Source organism: Hemitrygon akajei, chromosome 31 (genome assembly GCF_048418815.1).
Source record: "Hemitrygon akajei chromosome 31, sHemAka1.3, whole genome shotgun sequence".
In the NCBI taxonomy this organism is placed as follows: domain Eukaryota; kingdom Metazoa; phylum Chordata; class Chondrichthyes; order Myliobatiformes; family Dasyatidae; genus Hemitrygon; species Hemitrygon akajei.
The window spans coordinates 20,037,186-20,059,516 of NC_133154.1; the positions used below are offsets into that span (position 1 = coordinate 20,037,186).

General features: G+C 44.8%; 1 protein-coding gene across 1 annotated transcript in view; it reads right to left on the reverse strand.

The window, feature by feature from the left end:
- The window catches only part of LOC140719456 (uncharacterized), a 28,592-nt gene extending 16,528 nt beyond the window's left edge, over nt 1-12,064 (reverse strand). The window contains exons 1-2 of the mRNA XM_073034134.1: nt 11,850-12,064; nt 10,923-11,261 (exon numbers count right to left, since the gene is read on the reverse strand). Of these exons, the coding sequence (XP_072890235.1) occupies nt 10,923-11,261; nt 11,850-11,892 (382 nt within the window). The 5' untranslated portion in view covers nt 11,893-12,064. The remainder of the gene's footprint in view (nt 1-10,922; nt 11,262-11,849) is intronic.
- Between the last annotated feature and the right edge of the window lie 10,267 nt (nt 12,065-22,331).

Consider the following 22,331-nt stretch of genomic DNA (forward strand, 5'->3'; position numbering starts at 1 on the left):
GAACATCACTAACTTTGAGAATCACTAACTAGTTCAACATTTACTGTTCATCTTTAACTTAGCTTCCCTCCTTAACTAATAGCTCTGTCAATTTTTTTTTCAAAATTTTAGATCATTTTTTAACTTAAAAAAAAAATTTCAGAAGTGTTTTTCAAAAATGTTCATAAATTTTCCAAATTTTAGTTCAAATTCCTTTCCATGAACACAATGCTTTCATTTTAAAATGATCATCAGATTGTTGGACTTCATAAAGTGAAGCCAGTTTCTGTGATGTAAATTCAATGGCTTGTGAATTTCCTGCTGAAAGTTAAATTCAGTCATAAGATAATGTATTACTTCAGCCTAGACTTCATTCTACAATGTCATATTGAAACCATTGAAATGAGGACTTCAAAGAAAGGGCATTGTATAAACTGAAGGGTAGAAATATTCCATCCCACAGGTCAAAAAAGGGGAAATAAGGTCAATAAATTCCAGTCACTGACACTGCCCTGTGACATTAAAGTTGGAAATACTCAGTAGGTAAAGCAACATCTGTGGAAAGAGAAACGCTTAAATTTTCAGGTCAAAGGCTCTTTGTCATTGGGTCTCTTTCTCTCTCCACAGCTGCTGCCTGACCCACTGAGTGTTTCCAGCACGTTCTGTTTTTATTTCCGATTTCCAGCATCTGCAGTATTTTGAGTTTCACTATCCAGTGGGAAACGGAAGTCTGAACAACAATATTGCAACTTCAGCAAGATGATCTGGCTTTATTTGGTTAAAGAGCATCCAGAAGTGATTGACGTGTCTTGTAAGACTCAACAGCATCAGAAATGAATGGGAGAATGTTCACCTAAATGATCCCAAGGTAGCAAGTTTCCACGCTGTTTCCTATCAATAGCAACACATGGAGGCAATACATATGAACTAGTAGAGAAAAAGGCCCTTTGGCCCACTAATTCAACCCTGACTGATACATTTCCCATCAACTCCATCTAGATTCACCCACACACTAGGGCAGGGGTTCCCAACCTGGGGTCCACAGACCCCTCGGGTTAATGGTAGGGGTCCATGGCATTAAAAAGATTGGGAACCCCTGGTCTAGGGGAAATTTACAGTGACCAATTATTCCACCAATCCACACGCTGTCATAATCAGATATGGTGCAAGTGCAGTGAAAGAGAGAAACAAGTGAGTCAATAGGTCACTGACTTTAACGAGAACAGTTGCAGAATTTAAAGGAAAAGGGAAACAATAAACAGGGGCCATTAACTAAAACACTCAAACTGAAAGTTAAAGCCAACGCTGCAGCTGGAACCAGCAACTAATATTAAATGAATACTACTCCTTGACATTATCACTCAAAATGTTAGCCCTCTTCTCTGGACAAGTACAAAGGTAAGCTGGACCATAGCCCTCCATTACCCCTCCCGTCCAGATACTTATCCAAAATAGAAAGTAGCAGCTTCCGACGAGATCTGAACTCAGATCGCTGGATGCAGAGCCCAGAGTGCTAACCGTTACCTCACGGAACCATGTGGAGCTGTTGCAAAGGAAGCCAAGACAGGATCTGGTGGAGGTGCAGAAGATGTTGTTTGGTTTAGGGTGGCTGAGGGAAGCAGTTCCAATTAGCAAATGGTCCAAGGACCAGGGTTTGAAATGTTGGGCAATAAATACAAGGCAAATATGAGAAAGAACGATTTTACATGGGGAGAAGTTATGATGTGAAACTCACCGCCTGTAAGTATGATGTGAACGTAATTGCACAGGGCTTTCATCGGGGATCTGGACAAGCACTTGAGGGTGTCAGGAAAGACTGGGGGAATGGGACTGACAGGGTGGGTGGCTTTGGAGAAAGGGTGTACTAGAAGCAGCTATATACTCAGCTGGTAATGATTCTGTGAAAACTAAAGCAAGCTGAAAGAGGAAAATATAATTTCTATAGAAAATGCCATGATCTAGATGCATATTTACAAATTGCTTTTTATAGATTTGTACAGCACAGAAACAGGCTCTTCGACCTACTGTATCTATGCCGACCATCAGCCTTTCCTACACTAATCCCATTTGCCTATGCTCACTTCATATCCCTCTATGCCCTGCTCGTTCATATCTTCACCTGATGGGGAGTCGCTAAACCTTAGAATCAGTTACAGAGGCTTGCTCTTTCAGTTTGTCTTTATAGTTACAGGTTTTCAGTTTCATTCGCTGTACAATTCCTATGCGTCATGTTATCCCACTAACCACTGAAGTTAGAGAATTAGGCACCGAAACCGACTGAATTCACCACGATGTCTGGGTAAGGAACAATTCTACTGTAAGAAAGAGTGTGCAAACATCCATGGGTATATTGTTTGGTTTTCGAGCTTTTCAGTGGCAGTAATCCTGTCTGAGAGTTTAGCTGATGGGCAGACACTTTATGGGGCCATTTACTAAACTTGACCCCTGTCATACAAACTTGAGAACATCTGCAGATGCTGGAAATCCAAAGCAATGTGCACAAAATGCTGAAGGAATTCAGAGGGCAGACAGTATCTATGGAAAAGAGTAAACAGTCGACGTTTCAGCTGAGACCCTTCAGCAGGACTGGGAAGGAAGGGGGGAGTCAGAGTAAGAAGGTGGGGGAGGGGGGTAAGAGGTACAAGGTGGTAAGTGATAGGTGAAAACTGGGGAAGGGGAGGGGTGAAGTAAAGGCTGGGAAGTCGACTGGTGGAAGAGATAAAGGGCTGGAAAAGGGGGAATCTGATTGGAGAGGGTAGAAGACCATGGAAGAGAGGAAAGGGGGAAGAGCACCAGAGGGAGGTGATGGGCAGGCAAAGAGATAAGGTGAAAGAGGAGGGTGGCGGGGGGCAGTTACCAGAAGTTTGAGAAATCAATGTACATGTTATCAGGACACAATATACTCCTCCAACCTGAGTCAGTCTTATTTTCACTGCTAAAGGTCTGTGTCTCAGAGACTGGAATGTTTGACATATTTCAAGCTATAACAGATTTCATCTCTTTTCAAACCACAGACGAATTCCAAATTGTTCTTCAATCTCTGGTGAAACAGAGACAACTCTTTTTTCCTTATTAGGGAGAGAGAGAGCCTGTGGTGTGTCGAATACTGGGTGAACGAGTCGTCTTTGGGGTGCTGCAAGTCTGTATCTTTACTGATGCTACGCTGCACGTGCGCAGTGGAGGGGGCTGACGCTTCTTTTGCTGGTGGGAGTGAGGGGGGGTCATTGCCTTGCTGCCGCTTACCCATGGGAGGGGGGACTGGGGGGCTTTGGGGTTCTAACATTTAACTGCCACCCATTCTTTGGGGCACTCCTCCATTTTCGTGGATGGTTGTGAAGAAAAAGAATTTCAGGATGTATATTGTATACATTTCTCTGACATCAAATGTACCTTTTGAAAGCTTTTTATCCAGAGACACCCATCCAAAGCCATTGATTACAAAGCAGTCTGAGATAGCCATTGTTTTATGCTGTACAAAGTGTCCAAGACACTCTTGTAGATGAAGCCTTGTAATATTCCCATTCTGCCAGTCACTCATCAAGCACCAGTTTGTAGCTCACTTGTCAGTGGCAATTCTAGACTTCATTGAAAGAGAGAATCTCACATTTACGTTTCACACATACTCCACATACACTCAATTGTTCAGTTACCCTTGGCATTTATTTTATAAGAATAATGACTAACCCAATGAATACATAGACAGAAAGGGGTGAGGGAACTGATGAATAAGAGGACAACACGAAGTGATGTTGGGACAGAGAGTTCACTAGCTAGAGGGTTCACTAAAGTGAGTAAAACCAATGTTACATCACAGAGTCAGAGAGAAAAAGTAATTAAAAAGTTAAAGATTATATTTCTAAGCTCTCTTAAGATTTTTCATAACCCAAGGTTCCACACTTTCCCAGCAAGAGAAATTGAATGGCAGTCATTAGCAGTCACCATTATGTGGAAATGCATTTGTACTATTAATTATTAGTCATTTTTTATGTGTCCAATTTAATGAGTTGCTAAACGCGGGTGACACGGTAGCGCCAGCAACACCAGTCAGGGTTCAATTCCCACCGCTGTCTGTAAGGAGTTTGCACGCTCTCCCTGTGACCGTGTGGGTTTCCTGCCGATGCTCCGGTCTCTTCCCATATTCCAAAGACGTGCGGTTAGGACTAGCGAGTTGTGGGCGTGCTATCCTGGCACCAGAAGCGCGGCCAACGCTTGTGGGCCGCCCAGCGCAATCCTCCCTGATGTGATTTGATGCAAGTGACACGTTTCACTGTGTGTTTCAACGTACACACGACAAGTAAAGCCAATCTTTATCTATTTAACGTACAACCCAGCAAGTTCTTAAAGCGTTGGTTAAGCTTGAGGTGTGAGATTAATGTGAAGTTTGAAATGTCCAGAAGTCAGTGGTGACTCACAATTCACAAGTTGTTGCTTCCTCACCTCAAATGGCCCATTAGTAACCACCAGATAATAGTAACTGTCACTTAGTTTTACAGCAAAATCTGATAAAGTCCTTGCGACTGTACACTGGTAAAGAATGGATTCCCGGGTAACTTAGATTTTACTTTCATTGATTTCGTTTTCAACATGTTTTAGCCCGTATTATTCACACTCCCACTGCAAACCTCTTTGGAATATTCCCCGAGTCTACTTGGAAACTTTTAACAATCACAAATCGTCGGGCTGTTCTGCTATACAAGGTTCATTTAAAGCCCGGTTACCTTACAACGTGGGCACAGAAATCAAATCCGTTGAAACGGTTCATAACCACATCAGTGCAAAGCGATGGTTGCTCTCGTAAGAAATCTCGCGTTACAATTGTGTACGTGGGAAAGGGGGGAGAGGGGAGGCTAGGGTTGTAGACACGCAATAACTCGGTTATTTAATAGCTACAAATGTACTTTGTCACTGCTTTTTTAAACTAAAAGTGTAGTTACTTTGTTTAATCCTAGTGCAAGTACCCATTGCTTGTCAATTCCCACTGGCGCTCCCGCGCTAACACCGGCAGCAACCACTTCTCCGAACCGATTCGACAACCGACAACTCCCAGTGACTCTTTACAATTCACGTTCTCGGTACAATACCATCTTTTTATCTGCAGTTTGTCTTCTCTTGCACATTGTCAGTCTTTGTTCCCGCCTGACCTGCTGCGTTCCTCCGGCACGTGTGTGTGTGTGTGTGTGTGTGTGTGTGTGTGTGTGTGTGTGTGTGTGTGTGTGTGTGTGTGTGTGTGAGTGTGTGTGTGTGTGTGTGTGTGTGTGTGTGTGTGTGAGAGAGTGTGTGTGTGTGTGTGTGTGTGTGTGTGTGTGAGTGTGTGTGTGTGTGTGTGTGTGTGTGTGTGTGTGTGTGAGTGTGTGTGTGTGTGTGTGTGTGTGTGTGTGTGTGTGTGTGTGTGTGTGTGTTAGTTACTCTGGACGTCCAGCATCTGCAGAACCTCCTGTGCTTATGATTTGTCCGTTTATGTAGAGTTTTTCGTAAATTCTATTATATTTCCTTTTTTCCCCTGCAAGAAAATGGTTCTCCGGGTAGTTTATGGTAACGTATAGATACTATGATAATACAATTACTTTGAACTGTGTTCCAGAGACAACCGTGTCTGATTGCCGCGTGGTGAGGATGTTTTATCGAAATGGTTTCTTTTAACACTTTTTTTCCTCCAAGACTACTTTTTTTTTATTGTTAGTCAATTTCCAAAACAACTCCTGAGAGGTTTTCTAATTCGTGATCGAAATCTGGTTTTAACAATTCGGCCCCGTAATACAAATTATTCGTCAATCGTCTTGATTCATCAATCGCGTTATATCTAATTCACCTCAAGCGTTGTAACAGAACGGTTTGTATCTGAAATTCATCAACAGCCCCCGAGTATCTACATTTAAACATATATTTGCTGCTAATTACGCAAGATGGACACGAAGTCATGTCTGAACCCCCACTCAAACAACGTTCTCAATACGGTGAAGGATAAATTTAGTCTCTTTTGCAACTGCGATATCCGGAGTTACACCACCACAGAAAGACAAGCAGAATTTCAATACCGAAGTCTGTAACTTCACATGTGCAACAGAATATCGTGGATCTGCCTTTTGGCAGACATCTGCCGAGTTGTACTGGCGCTTGGATTTGTGTCATCTGTAATTCTGACACTCCAACGAAACTTTAAACGGTTCAGATACTTGAGTTCAAAGTAACCTTATTATCAAATACATATAAGTCACCATGTACCACCCCTGAGATTCGTTTACATACTCAATAAATCCAATAACCACAATTGAATCAATGAAAGGCCGAACCCTCAGGGCAGACAACTAGCGTGAAAAAAACAGCAAACTCTGCAAATACGAAAGAAAATATAAATAAGAAATTATTTATATAAAACTGCACCCAGTACTTGTGAAATTCCTACAGTGTCTGATGAAGCATTGGCCTATATAATCACACTACCTGTTAACAACCAAGTTAAAGGACAGCCACCATTATCAAAATAAACTGAGGCAATTTCCAGGGCGACTCTCAAAGCTGGTTTTGTCCAGCTTTAACCCCGCTCTCTAATTTAGGGTATCGAATTAGAAACAGCCACAGAATTATGCCTTGACACACCTTCTGTACATAAACAAGTTGAAATGACACGCTCCTTATCAGCAAAGCAAAATAAATTAATGCCAATAGTAGAACAATTTTCTGAAGATATGAACATGAACTTTGGGCTGGATAAGTACAGAACGTTAAACATAAAGAAAGGTGCAATTGAGCTGGTAGAGAATAAAACAGAGTGCAGGGTACAGAACAACCGATGGATGAATATGAAACATATCAACAAATAAAGCACATAGATCACAGGGTGATAAAGAGAAAATGTCCAACAGAATTTACTTCAAGGCTTAAGAAAATCTGCCAAATAGACTCAATGGTGAAAATATAACAAAGGCAAAAAAGCATTTTCGCTATACCCATATAAGGGTATTCTTTTGGAATAATATCTTGGTCCAAAACCAGTCTGGAAAATTTACAAAGCAAAATAAGAACAGAAATGACAAATTTTAGAAAACATTATGTACACTTGAACACACTTAGATTAACACTGCCCAGAGGAAGACGAATAACAGATATTTTTAAAAAATTACACAACAGTCAGGATATTTACAAGGATGTTGCCTGGATTGGGGAGCATGCCTTAAGAGAATAGGTTGAGTGAACTCGGCCTTCTCTCCTTGGAGCGACGGAGGATGAGAGGGGACCTGATAGAGGTGTACAAGATGATGAGAGGCATTGATCGTGTGGATAGTCAGAGGCTTTTTCCCAGGGCTGAAATGGCTAGCACGAGAGGAAAGTTTTAAGGTGCTTGGAAGTAGATACAGAGGAGATGTCGGGGGTAATTTTCTTTATGCAGAGGGTGGTGAGTGCGTGGAATGGGCTGCCAACAACGGTGGTGGAGGCGGATATGATAGGGTCTTTTACCTGGACGGGTATATGGAGATCAAAAAAAGAGGGCTATGGGTAACCCTTGGTAATTTCTCAGGTAAGGACATGTTTGGCACAGCTTTGTGGGCCAAAGGACCTATATTGTGCTGTAGGTTTTCTATTTTTCTATGTTTCTATGTCAGATAAACTTCTAAGGATATACTTTTACGAACAAAAACAGGATTCAGCATTCCATTCGGGCAAACAACTTACTCAATAGTCATGGCCATTTCAAACACACAGAAATCAATAAGAGAAAAATACCAGGAATATGCAGAATTAAAAGAGGAAATTGAAAGACTATGGAACATGAACAGGGTATACATTCTCCCTATAGTAATATCTACAACTGGTATCACCCCAAAGCCACTACACAATATTATTAAACAATTAGGCCTACACAGCAATATTTATGTAAATCTTCAGAAGCTGTAATACTAAACACCACTAGAATAGTCCGAAAGTTCCCAGCAATCGAAAAATGATTGTGCTTGGCCCTGCTGTACATCAGGTTTTACCAGCTTGAGCTGGGAAAAAGATAAATAATAATAATAAATAAGTAATGAATATTGAGAACATGAGATGAAGAGTCCTTGAAGGTGAGTCCATCGGTTGTCGGAACAATTCAATGATGGGGCAAGTTAAGCTGAGTGAAGTTATCCCCTCTGGTTGAAGGGGTAATGACAGTTCCTGGGCTTTTCCCACTATCTATGGACTCATATTTGTATATTTTATTCTGCATTTGTACAGTTTGTTGTCTTTTGGACATTGGCTGTTTTGTCCATCTTGTTGCGTGCAGCCTCTATTGTGTTTCTTGGATTTACTGTGTATGCCCACAAGAAAACGAACATCAGCGTTTTTCTGGTGAATCACATGCTCTTTCATAATAATTTTACTTTGAACTTTATATTTTTATCATCTGTAATTGTACTGAAAAAAACACATTATAAGAAGTGAAGAGGGTGGAAAGCTGAAATAAAAGGGAGCTGTGTGGAGTGTCTGTGGTATATTATACAGGATACTTCTCATTGTATGATTATATTTCACTACTCAACATGTAACCCTCAAACACCAGCTGAGTAGGTAGCTTGCTTGTCACTACCAACTAATGAAAGCCTACTGCAGATGAAAACTTCCATTGCAAAACTCATTACAGAGATACTTACTGTATTTTTGCACAGCTTCTTTGCGAGAAGCTCGAAGCCGCCTACATTAAGTGAGTTTCGACTTCTGTTGAAACTGCAAGGAGTTTCATAGAAAGGGGATAGAAGCAGAAATCCTGAGAAATCGCTCAGCAGCATTGGATGAGGGTAACATTTCAGGGTGATCTTCCGTCAGAACAAGGAAAGGCAGTGGCAATGGATTTAATTTCTGATTAAAGGGAGGTGAATGGTGGTCTGCCCCAGGGATCGCCTGTTTCTTCCGTACACTGTTCTTGCCTTCGGAGGGTGGGCTCCGAGCCACAGCCTCCATGTCGGTACGGGACACGTGCAGAGGAAGGTGAATGGGTTGGTGGAATAGGCAGAAAAGTGGCAGATGAAGTTTAACATGGGGAAATGTAGAATGACCCAATTTGTATAGAGTAAGGAGGAGAGAGAACCTAGAAGTTGGTTCTGAAAGGAGCGCAGGAGCTGATGGAGTGGGGACTTTGAAAGTGGCAGGGCAGGGTGGGAAGGCAATTGATAAGGTAAAGATGATCCTTTCTCACTACAGGCATAGGAGGCCATGCTGAATCTTTTCATAAAATGCTTGTTCAGCCTCAGCTGTGGTCTAGTGTTCATTTCCAAGAAACAGTGAGAGAGAAAGAGAGAGAGAGAGAGAGAGAGAGAGAGATGTACGATGTCCTCTATGTACTGTAAAAATTTATTCATTTTTACTATGTTCTGTACCAGCAGTTATGGTCGAAATGACAATAAAAAGTGACTTGACTTGACTTGACTTGGGAGATAGAGGGGGAGAGAGAGAGGAGGGAGATAGAGAGAGAGGAAAGAGAGAGGGCGAGAAGAGAGGGAGAGGAAATAGAGAGAGAGAGCAGACAGAGGGAGAAAGAGAGACAGAGAGAGATAGAGAGAGAGAGAGATATTAACGAGAATGGCTCCTGAGCTGAGGGACTTCAGTGAGAGGGGCCTGGGTTGTTTGCTTTGGTAGGAAGATCTGTAGTATGATGATGGGGCTCCCCTCTATGGACTCTGTCAACACTTCCTACTGCCTCACTAAAGCAGCCAGTGTAATCAAAGACCCCATCCACCTGGACGTTCTCTCTTCTCCCCAGTGGTGTGTGTTTAAGTTGAAGAGGGGAGTGAGGGTGGCAGGAACTAACACCAGTAACTGGGTGACACAGTTTGGTGTCGGCTGGGGGAGGGTTTAGCTGGTAGCTAATCTGTCTGAACAAGAATCTTTTGGGGGATATAAGTAAGACAAGGGTGAGAACAGATACGAAACCCTGCAGTTGCTGGAAATTTGAGATAAAACAGGATGCTGAAAACCCCCCAAATAAGTCAGGCAGCAACTGTGGAGAGAGGAACTGGATCCCCATTATAGTTGGGTGTTCCTACATCAGTCCCAACACAAATTGGAAAAGCTAGCTTTCTGATCACAAACAAGAGAAAATCTGCAGATGCTGGAAATCCGAGCAATGCACACACAAAATGCTCAGGCCAGGAGACATCTGGGAAAACAGGACAGTCGACGTTTCGGGCCGAGACCCTTCGGCAGCCCTGCCTGGCCTGCTGAGTTCCTCCAGCACTTTGCGTGTGCCTGGCTAGCTTTCTGAGATTGTTCCACCCAAAGGGCAGTATCTGTTAGGAAGCGTGAGAGTGAGATGGAGACTGAGAGTGACACTGCCATGTCTCCTACCAGTCTTCATCTCCTACCTCCACATGCACCTCCTCTAGAGTGATCTACAAGCCTCATAGCCTCCCCCAACCCCACTTTCTATTCCCCCCCCCAGCGCCCCCGCCCTTCTCTGCCACCTGAACGTGTATATTCTCCACCATCTCCTCATTCCAATGTGGGGATTCATCCACCTGAACTGTTAACTCTCGTTCTCTCTCCCCCGACGCTGTCCGACCTGAAGTTTGTTTTAGCTTTTCCTATGGCGCTTGAACAGTAACACTGATTTTAACTTGATCTCTGAGCAGCGAGATGCTGGGGTCAGCGCTGAAGGGTTTGTTCTCCTGGGGGTAAACGTCTCACCGTAGTGACTCCCGTTATTTCCCTACATCGGCCACGGGCCGCCTTCACCCCGGGGCTGTAACAGGCACTATGCAAATGCGAATCATTCCGTATGAACAGAGAGAGAGGGAGGCTTAGGTGACCTGTTATTAGCAAATGCCTCGCTCCAGTTTAACTTACAGATAAAATTCCGGCTGGTAGGACGCTTTGATACCCTTGCCCTCCTCTCCTGTACTGACCCCTGCAGCTTTGTGAACAGGGCTTGGGACGGCGGGTGGGGGGTGGTGGAGGTGTTGGGCGCTGTTTCATACCTGTTACAGCCAGCACTGTCCCAGTACCGAATTTCATCTCGCCCCCGGTCCGGACTGCGCAAAAATAGACCCCGGCGTCCGAAACACTGATATTCGCAATCCTTAGTCGGGAGCTGCGGGCTCTGCGGTCAACGGAGGGGGTAAAATTATGGCCGTAGCCGTTAAAGTATTTGGCGGGGCCGCCGGAGGCGTGATGGTAGAGGATGGTAGTGGGCCCGTGACCGGGACGTTGCAAAAACCAGTATCGTAGATCGGATGTATCCTGCAGTCGGCACTCCACTGTTACCCCGTCTCCTGCGTGCGCCGAGCTCCATGATATTTCCGCAGAGCTGGGAGGATCTGGATCCGACCGAGAAAAAGATCTGTCAGTGAACAGGAAGATCCACAATCTACCCCAAACACCGCGGATTTTTGCCAGACTGCGTTAGAAATTCACGGCAGTCAGGATTTGTGCGAAGTCCACTGAGGACGTTCCGAGACGGCCGCGTCGGCGCCACCGCACGGATTTACAATCGCGCCAAGTTTATCGAAGCGCCGCCAACCCGCGGAGAGGTGAGGGGAGGCAGGGACGGGGAGGGTCGGGGGGTCAGTACTGTCGTCCCACGGGCGGTCACGGTGCAAAGGGTCGCCCGGGGTCCCAGAAGAGGTCGGCGCGTGGAAGTAGCGAGAGGGGGGGATCGAAGGAAAGGGTGGGCGAGCGCGTAGATCCGCTGAACCATCTGCATGGGCTGGAAGCCGAGATTCAGAGATGGGGTCAGAGGTCCAGAAGGGTGAAGGGTTGTCTGTATCCAAGGAACTCTGGTGAGGTGAATTCATGGATACGAGGAAGGCAGGGTCCAGGAACCGTGGGTGATGGGGGAGCGAGGTTCAGAGGCTGGTGAAGGGTCGCCTACAACCTCCATGCCAGGTAAGAGCGTGGCTACTCACAAATGGCCCACACCAGCACCATCCACGTCAGCCTAGGCTTCATCCCACCCGTATATTGAACGATTTATCGATAAACACTCGCCCGCTGATCACCGGCTGCGTCAGTTTGTGGTTTTGCTTATCGTTCCCTCCGCATCTAACAGTCAGGGGAGGACCGACACTGCCTTGTGAGCCCGGAGATGAACCATAGACGGTCGCCCGGCAGGACTGGGATCCGGCTGGGTTACGCTTCGGAAGTCGGCGCCGCCAAACTTAAAAGATAAAGTGAAAATAGAAGGTTTCGACTCAAGTAGTGAGAGTAACTGAGGTCTTGCTTCCGGGCGGAGCGGCAGTGGAAACAGTGAAGCTGTTCTGCAGCTCAGAGATCAGTATCTCACACCGTCATTCAAAGTCGCAGGAAGTACCAGGTCTTTCTGTAAGGTCGGGCCGCGTGTTTCTATATTTCCAACCGTCGAGTCAATCTGCCGCTGCTCACGATGAGGAACGCCCAACGGGTCAGTCAGCATCTGTGGAAACAGACGCCGTTTGTGTTTCAGTTCTTGCCACGTTCGACCTGACACCTTCACTCGGTTTCTCTCTCCGCCGACGCTGCCTGACCCGCTGGGGGCTGCCCGCCGTTTCGGTTGTTGTGACTGCGATTCCGAGGTAGTTCGTGTGCAAAGCTGTTGTGTTCTGAGAGGAGTGCGTGAAAAAATCATTACAATTCAGCAAAGGTTCAAAGAGAAGTTTGAAGACAACATCGTGATGGGCGGGGGGGGGGGGTCAGAGTGCGATAAGGAGATAAAGAGCCCAATGTCATGGTGTCAAGACAACATCCTCTCCCTCAATGTCAGCAGATCAGTAACTTCAGGATGTGGGGTGGAGTTCACACCCCGGTATGCACCAATGGTGTTAAGGTGGAGAAGGGTTGAGAGCTTCAGTTTCCAAAGGTGTAAATGTTAAGATTTAGATTCATTTTGTTGATTACATCTGCACGCAAGCAAACAGTGAAATGCAACGATTGTATTAACAATCGGCACAACCTCGGGACGTGATGGGAGCAGCCCACAAGTATCTCACCAACAAATCATGCCCGCAATGTTCAGCAAAACAGCTTTTGTCTGTCTCGTGCACCCATCCCCTCACACACACTCTCACACACACACTCACACACACACACACACACACACACACACTCACTCACTCACTCACTCACACACACACACACACACACACACACACACACACACACACACACACACACACACACACACACACACACACACACACACACTCCGGGCCTCCAGACTCCATTGGACTCACAGACATCCAGACCCAGGGCTCGACTTGTGCATTTCGCAGCAACAACCATCGGCCTTCGATCTTTGATATTGACCCCAGGACTCACCGATGTGGGTCTCGAACTCCAGACTCGCCAGTAACAGGACAACAAACTCCAGGCATCTAACACCAGACTCACAGACTCATGTGCCCAGGGGGACATCCCCCCTCGTGCCTCCTACCCATACGAACCTTCAATACTGTTGATACCCCTAGGGACTCATCTGACCTGGGTGGGTGCGGGGCTGGAAACTAGATCTTGTCCTCACTGGTCCTGCTCAACATCATTATTGGGCTTGAAAAGTAGAATGCAGAGGCCCAGAGGACAAACTGTCACGGTCCGGTCCGTGAAGTCCGCATTCCGGTTCACGGTCCGGTCGGTAGATTCTGTATTCCAGTTGTTTCTGTTTTCCCTTGTTCCGTTGGGTGCCTTAATTGAGGCACCTGATTCTCGTTTTGGGCTGGCAACATAAATAGCTCCGGGGTCCAGTGATTCCTTTGCTGGACCGTCCCCGTCAGAATCCCACACCACAAAGCTTGGCATCAGAAACTCATACCAGGAAGAGTCCCTGCCCTGTGTCCAAGAAGAGTCCAAATCTAGTCAAGTCTGAGTCTGAGTTCCAGGTCGTCAAGCCTGAGTTCTAAGTCAAGAGCCAAGTCAAGACCCAGGTACCTAGTCCCTGCCAAGACCCGAGTTCTCAGTCAAGTCCAGGTTTTTCAGTTTGTTATTTTACGTTCACGTCCAGGTTGATATCTTGTCCTCGCTCCTTGGCTTCCCTAGTTCTCTTAATAAACATTGTCCTGTTCATACTACTTCATTGTCTGTGTCTTGCATTTGGGTCTGCTTCCAACGCCTCCGTGTGACACAAACTGGTTTTTAACTCCCAACATCCCTGTCCCTAAACCTCAAACCGACCTGTGACTCCCTGCCCTGTCCCCAAAACAATCCCTACCTGCCTAAAAACTACTATGTACGAACCACCACCTCAGCGGAGACTGCAGCTCGGCACCATCTTGACCGAAACACCAACCATTTGTCCTGGGTGGAGCAACATGGATGCTATGGATAAGAAAGTATGCCTCTGTCTTTACTTCCTCAGAAGGCTAAGGAAGTTCAGCATGTCCCTGATAATTCTCATGGGCTTTTACTAAAGCAGTCTGTTGCTCCATGATTAGGCATTGGAACTGCTCTGCCCAAGATCACAAGAAACTGCAGAAAGTGGTGGATGCTGTAAATTCCGTCACACAAACCAATCTCCCCTCTGCCGACTCCCCTCCCCTACACTTCCTGCTGCCTTAAGAGAGTAGCCAACATAATTTAGGTAGCACCCCTCCCACCCCTATCATTCTCTCTTCTCTCCTTATAAACCTTGAAAAGGTCACCCCTCATTTGAGAGGGCAGAGAGTTAATGGGGACCTGGGGATCAAACTTTTCACTCGGGGGGAGGGTGATCTGTATATGAGACAAACTTCCCTTATATTGATTAGCACTGTCATGGAACTGACTGAACAGTGGCAGGAGTTCAAGTTTCAGTGCTCCAATCCCCCAGGGTACAGTTAGCTGGCGATGTCTGTTTATGACTCAGTTGTAGGAGTTCCATTTCTCGTATGTGTTTGTGGTTTCACCTTTGGAGTTTGTTTGTGTTGCCTTGTTGATTTCAAGTATGAGTTAATTCAAGGCAGGTGGGGGCAGATGAAAAAAGGCTGGTGAAGCCAGGAGGCGCTTGGGGAGGGTGGGGGCAGAAGGTTATAAGTGGGGACACAGAGGCTGGAATTTGAGAAGTAAGGGAGGTGATGTGGAGCCATAGAGGAAAGGTGAAGGGCAAGTGGAACCTGAGCCTGAATAGAGGGGTGGAGGGGAGTTGGTGGGTGGCAAGTGACTTCAGACTCTGGAATCTGGAGCAACAAGCAATCTGCAGAAGGAGCTCAGTGGGCCAAGGACATCTGTGCCAATTATGATCGAGGTGAGAAGAAGGTTGGTGAACCTTGGTAATTCCCTACCCACTGGGGCTTGGTCATTTCTAGTTTCACAACAGGAGTCAGTGGACACTTGAATATTAGGGGAATTGAGGGGTATGTGGCTGGTGTGGAAATTGGTGCTGAGGCAAAAATCTTATTAAAGATCAGACACAAGGGACCAAACAGCCTGCACCCGTTTCTTCTGCTGCTTCCGTGAATAAAACCGATGATCTCAGAGCCGGGATGCTGAATCAGAGGGACACTAGGACCGTGTGTGTCCTTTGTTTCATGGAATCCTGGTTAACCCCTTCCCTCCTAGATCCAGATTGACGAGTTTACTATACACCTCCAGGAAAGATCTATACAGTCTCTCAAAAGCAGAGGTGGAGGAGTATGCCTCGTGATCAGCTCTTCGTAGTGCACAAATATATCAGTGCTGTCCCAATTCTGCTCACCAGACCTGGAAAATCCAGCAGTAAAGTGCCGTCCGTTTTACCTACCACGGGAGTCCTCTGGGGTCATTTTGGTAGCAGTTTACATTCCACCTCAGGCCAATGTTAAGTGGGCTTTAGATGATATGAGTAATGGGATCAACAGGCACAAAACAGCGCATCCTAATGCCTTCACCATCATTTTGGAAGATTTTAACCAGGCCAGTCTGCAGAAATCACTAAACAATTACCATCAACAGATCAGTTGCAGTACCAGAAGAAACACCACACTGGACCATTGCTACACCACCACCAAGAATGCCTGTGGTGCTATTCCAAGCCCTCACTTTGGGAAGTCTGACCACCTGGCTGTACTTGTACTCCCTGAGTATCGGCAGAGACTGAAGACTGCAGCACCAATATTGAGGACCAAGAAGGTTTGGACAAGGGAAGCACAGGAGTGCCTACAGGACTGCTTTGAATCGGTGGACTGGACTGTTTTCAGGGATTCATTTTCGAACCTGGATGAGTATGCTGCAGTTGTTACGGATTTCATTAAAACCTGTCTGGGTGAGTGTGTGCCCACAAAGACTTACTGTACATTCCCAAACCAAAAACCGTGGATGAACCAGGAGGTACGTTGTCTGCTGAAGACTAGATCTGTGGCATTCAAGTCTGGTGACCCAGGCCTGTACTAGAAAACCAGGTACGATTTGCAGAGGGTTATTTCAAGGGCAAAGGTTGAGGTGACATCGGATGTACGGCAACTCTGACAGGGACTGCAAGACATTACTTCCTACAGAGCGAAACCCAATAGCATGAATGGCAGCCATGCTTCACTACCAGATGAACTCAACACCTTCTATGCCCGCTTTGAAAGGGAGACTATAACTACAGCTGTGAAGATCCCTGCTGCAACTGATGACCCGGTGATTTCCGTCTCAAAGGCCGATGTTAGGCTGTCTTTAAAAAGAGAGTGAACCCTCACAAGGCGGACGGTCCCAATGGAGTTCCTGGTAAGGCTCTGAAAACCTGTGCCAACCAACTAGCAGGAGTATTCAAGGACATTTTCAACCTCTCACTGTAATGGACGGAAGTTCCCACTTGCTTCAAAAAGGCAACAATTATACCGGTGCCTGAGAAGAATAATGTGAGCTGCCTTAATGACTGTCGCCCGGTAGCACTCACATCAACAGTGATGAAATGCTTTGAGAGGTTGGTTATGACTAGACTGAACTCCTGCCTCAGCAAGGAGCTGGACCAATTGCAATTTGCCTATTGTCACAATAGGTCAACGGCAGACGCAATCTCAATGGCTCTCCATACGGCTTTAGACCACCTAGACAACAGAAACACCAAGGTCAGGATACTGTTCATTGACTATAGCTCAAAATTTAATACCATCATCCCCACAATCCTGATTGAGAAGTTGCAGAACCAGGGCCTCTGTACTTCCCTCTGCAATTGGATCTTCGACTTCCTAACCAGAAGACCACAATCTGTGCAGATTGGTGACAACATATCCTCTTCACTGATGATCAACACTGGTGCACCTCAGGGGTGTGTGCTTAGCCCACTGCTCTACTCTCTATATACCCATGACTGTGTGGCTAGGCATAGCTCAGATACCATCTGGGAATTTGCTGATGATACAACCCTTGTTGGCAGAATCTCAGGTGGTGACGAGAGGGTGAGATACACCAACTAGTGGAGTAAGATGAAAGAGCTGTTTGAGGACTTCAGGAAGAGTAAGACGAAGGAACACATACCAATCCTCATAGAGGGATCAGAAATGGAGAGAGTGAGCATCTTCAAGTTCCTGGGTGTCAAGATCTCTGGTCCCAACATATTATAGTTATAAAGAAGGCAAGACAGTGGCTATACTTTATTAGAAAAGATTTGGGATGTCAACAAATACACTCAAAAACTTCTATAGTTGTACCATGGAGAACATTCTGACAGGCTGCATCACTGTCTGGTATGGAGGGGCTACTGCACAGGACTGAAAGAAGCTGCAGAGGGTTGTAAATCTAGTCAGCTCCATCTTGGGTACTAGCCTACAAAGTACCCAGGACATCTTCAGGGAGCGGTATCTCAGAAAGGCAGCGTCCATTATTAAGGACTTCCAGCACCCAGGGCATGCCCTTTTCTCACTGTTATCATCAGGTAGGAGGTACAGAAGCCTGAAGGCACACACTCAGCAATTCAGGAACAGCTTCTTCCCCTCTGCAATATGATTCCTAAATGGACATTGAAGTCTTGGACGCTACCTTGTTTTTTTAATATACAGTATTTCTGTTTTTGCATGTTTTTTAATCTATTCAACATATGTAATTGATTTACTTGTTTATTTATTATTTTTATTTTGTTTATTATATTTTTCTCTGCTAGATTATGCATTGCATTGAACTGCTGCTGCTAAATTAACAAAGATCACGTCACCTGCCGGTGATAATAAACCTGATTCTGAATTCTGATCTCATTGAAACCTAACAAATAAATTAAAATCCTAGATAGAGTGGATGTGGAAAGGATATTTCCTATGGCAGTGGGGCAGGTGCTTGGGACCAGAGGAACATCCCTTTAGAACAGAGATGAAGAGGAATTTCTTTAGTCAGAGGGTGGTGAACCTGTGGAGTTCATTGCCTCATACAGCTATGGAGGCCACATCTTTGGGCATATTTAAAGTGGAAGTTAATAGGTTCTTGATTAGTAAGGACATCAAAGGGAGAAAGCAAAAGAATGGGGTTGAGAGGGATGGTAAATCAGCCATGGTTCAATGGCAGAGGAGACTCAGTGGGTTCTATGTCTTATAGTCTTATTATGAGACTGGATTCTTATATCTCTCTAACTGCAGTCCAATGACACTAGATAGCAGTAGATTACCCGGTCCTCAAAGTGCCCAATGAAATTTTCCACTTCTTTCTCTCAAATCAGTTTCCAATAAATAAGCAATGCCGATATCCAAATAACATGTTTACAATAATTATTAGAAAGTTTGTTGTGTTTATTCAAAGGGTTTAGCGAAATCAGGGTAACCTGTCACTGAAAGCTGACCTTGGACTTCACATTTCTGCTGTGAAGTTTGGTGTCGATACCCAGTTGTAACGCCTACTGTCGATCATTTCTCCTGATGCATGACCCTTCCAACTAACTGGGCTTATGGAATATTTATCTTTAAACTTCCCGCAGTTTCTCTTCTGATGGTTACTAAATCTGTGTCCAGTTCTGGTCACCGAATTACAGGAAAGATGTCACAAAGTAAATCAAAATCTAAAGCTAAATCTTCTAAATCTTCAACAGAGAAGATTTACTAGAATGTTACCTGGGTTTCAGCACCTAAGTTACAGAGAAAGGTTGAACAAGTTAGGTCTTTATTTTTTGGAGCGTAGAAGGTTGAGGGGGTATTTAATAGAGGTATTTAAAATTATGAGGGGGATAGATAGAGTTGACATGGATAGGCTTTTTCCATTGAGAGTAGGGGAGATTCAAACAAGAGGACATGAGTTGAGAGTTAGGGGGCAAAAGTTTAGGGGTAACACGAGGGGGATTTTCTTTACTCAGAGAGTGGTAGCTGTGTGGAACGAGCTTCCAGTAGAAGTGGTAGAGGCAGGTTTGATTTTGTCAAAAAAAATTGGATAAGTATATGGACAGGAAAGGAATGGAGGGTTATGGGCTGAGAGCAGGTCGGTGGGACTAGGTGAGAGGAAGCGTTTGGCACGGACTAGAAGGGCCGAGATGGCCTGTTTCCGTGCTGTAATTGTTATATGGTTACTTGAGGAATAGATAGGAAATAGTTTTTAAATTCTTTGCAAAAATGAGTTGGTTCTAAGTAAGGTCTTCCGGTGAGTTGTAATGCTCTCACTATTCTAAAGGATTCCAGTGACAAGAGAAACTGACCCAGACTACTGGGCTTCCAGTGGGGAATATCTGATCGATTTCACAAACAAGAGAAAATCTGCAGATGCTGGAAATCCAAGCAACATGCACAAAATGCCGGAGGAACTCAGCAGGCCAGGCAGTATCTATGAAAAAGAGAAGACCATCAACGTTTCAGGCTGAGACCCTTCATCAGGTCTAGAACAAAGTGATTAGAAGTTAGAGTAAGAAGGTGGCGGGGGGAGGGGAGGAAGAGGTACAAGGTGGTAGGTGAAACCGGGAGAGGGGGAGGCGTGAAGTAAAGAGCTGGGAAGTTGATTGGTGAAAGAGATACAGGGCTGGAGAAGGAGAATCTGATAGGAGGAGACAGAAGACCATGGAAGAAAGGAAAGGGGGAGGAGCACCAGAGGGAGGTGATGGGCAGGTAAGAAGATAAGGCGAGAGAGGGAAGTAAGAACAGTGAATGGTGAAGAAGAAGGGGGAGCAATTACGGAGCATATAAAATATTAGTCGATTAATTACTGATTTCTATCAAAGGACTTGGGTTCTACTTTTGCAAGGGAACGAGAATTTAACATTTTCTCTCAGTCAAACAGGGAAAAGTGAATGAGTTGCACTGCATATGGCAGGGATGCAAGAACTCCAGCAGGGAGCCGTGGTAGATCGTCCAAGAAGAAAACGTTCACTGTGACTGTCAGAAGAATAACTACGACATCATAATGGACGTACAGCCATAATAGAAAAGCAAGGTTGTAATATTTAAGCTTTATAAGGCACTGGTGAGGCCTCACTTGGAGTATTGTGAGCAGTTTTGGGCCCTTTATCTAAGAAAGGGTGTGCTGACATTGGAAAGGGTTCAAAGGAAGTTAATGAAAATGAACCGGGATTGAGTGGCTTATTATATGAGGAGCATTTGAGGGCTCTGAGCCTGTACTCACTGGAATTCAGAAGAACAAGGGGGAGGTATCTCACTGAAACCTACCTAATATAAAAAGGCCTCAGAAGAGTGGCTGCGGAGAGGATGTTGCCTATGGTGAGAGTGTCTAAGACAAGAAGGCACAGACTCAGATTAGAGGAACGTACTTTTAGAATGGAAATGAGGAGGAATTTCTTTAGCCAGAGAGGGATGAACCTGTGGAGGCCAAGTCAGTGGGTGTATTGATCACCGAGATTGACAGATTCTTGATTAGTCAGGGCAAGAAGGGATATGGGGAGAAAAGAGGAAATCGGGGCTGAGAGGGAAATGGATCAGCCATGATGAAGTGTGAAGCAGGCCCAATGGGCCAAATGGCCTCATTCTGCTCCTATATTTTATGGTCTTATAATCCACCTTGGACTCTGTATATACTTTTCACTGCCTCAGTACAGCAGCCAGCATAACAATAGACCCCATCAAGCCCAGACAGTCTCTCTTCTCCCCTCTTCCATTAGACAGAAGATTCAGAAGCTAAAAAGCACACATCACCAGTCTCAAGGACAGCTTCTATCCCCACTGTTATAAAACTACTGAAGGCTGTTTAGTGTGATGAGATGGACTTTTAACATTACAATCTACCATCTTATGACCTTGCACCTTTTTGTCTAACTGCTCTGAACTTTCTCTGTAGCTGTGGACGTTATTCTGCATTTTGTTATTGTTCTCTTTTGTTCTACTTCAATGCACAGTATAATGATTTGGTCTCTGTTTATTTTTTGGTCCTTAAGGAGTCACGAATGACGAGCAGTCTTAATTCCAAGTTTATTTGGATTGCAAATTTTAAAGTTCATTTAGTTTATTTTAGAATGCATACAAACATACAGACACTAAGCAAAATAAATAAAAAGATGATAAATGATGCTAAGTGGTGAATATGAAGAGAATAAAGAGGCCACTTTTACAATAAACTAAGGATAATTCCTTAGATAAGAATGAATTAGTTAACAGGCTACATAATTAAAACAATTACATCACATGGACAACACACACAAAATGCTGGTGGAACACAGCAGGCTAGGCAGCATCTATAGGGAGAAGCGACGTCGACGTTTCGGGCCGAGACCCTTCGTCAGGACTAACCGAAAGGAAAGATAGTAAGGTTTCCTTTCGGTTAGTCCTGACAAAGGGTCTCGGCCTGAAACGTCGACATCACTTCTTCCTATAGATGCTGCCTAGCCTGCTGTGTTCCACCAGCATTTTGTGTGTGTTGTTTGAATTTCCAGCATCTGCAGATTTCCTCGTGTTTGCTCTTTAACATCACATGGGCAATGTGCTGGTACTTAGCCAATGAAAAGTGAGAAAGCTGTTAAACTGTTCGTTTAGCTGCAATACTGCTTTCTGTCAGTGGGTGGAGATGGACCACCACATACAGTGAAAAATACACACATTTGTTAAAAAGACCAAATCTTATAAAAAGTATTATTTAAAGAAAACAGTACAAGCAGTATACAAGACAAGCTTTTCTCTGCACATGAGACATTAATAAACCAATTCCAATTTATTAGTATACACTTGAGATCTGTCACAAAAATCAGTTAAATGGATTTATACCGACATGTACATCTGAATCAATTGCTTTCCTCTTTCCCACGTCACTGACAACGTCTGTCCTTGGTCGTCCCTGGTCCACGGAAACAACTTAAAGTCAACCACAGAATTAGGTTTATCATCACTGATTTATATGGTATGAAATTTATTGCTTTCCAGCAGAACAAAGATATAAAGTTACTAAATAAAAATAATGTCTTGATAGAGGTGAACGAAATTACACGAGTGGGCAACCAGTGACCTTTTTCCCGGGATGTAAATGGGGGCATAATTTTAAGGTGATTGGAGGGGACATGTCGAGGTAAGTTTTTTTTTAACACTGAGGGTGGTGGGTGAGTGGAACACGCTGCCAGGGGTGGTGGCAGAGAC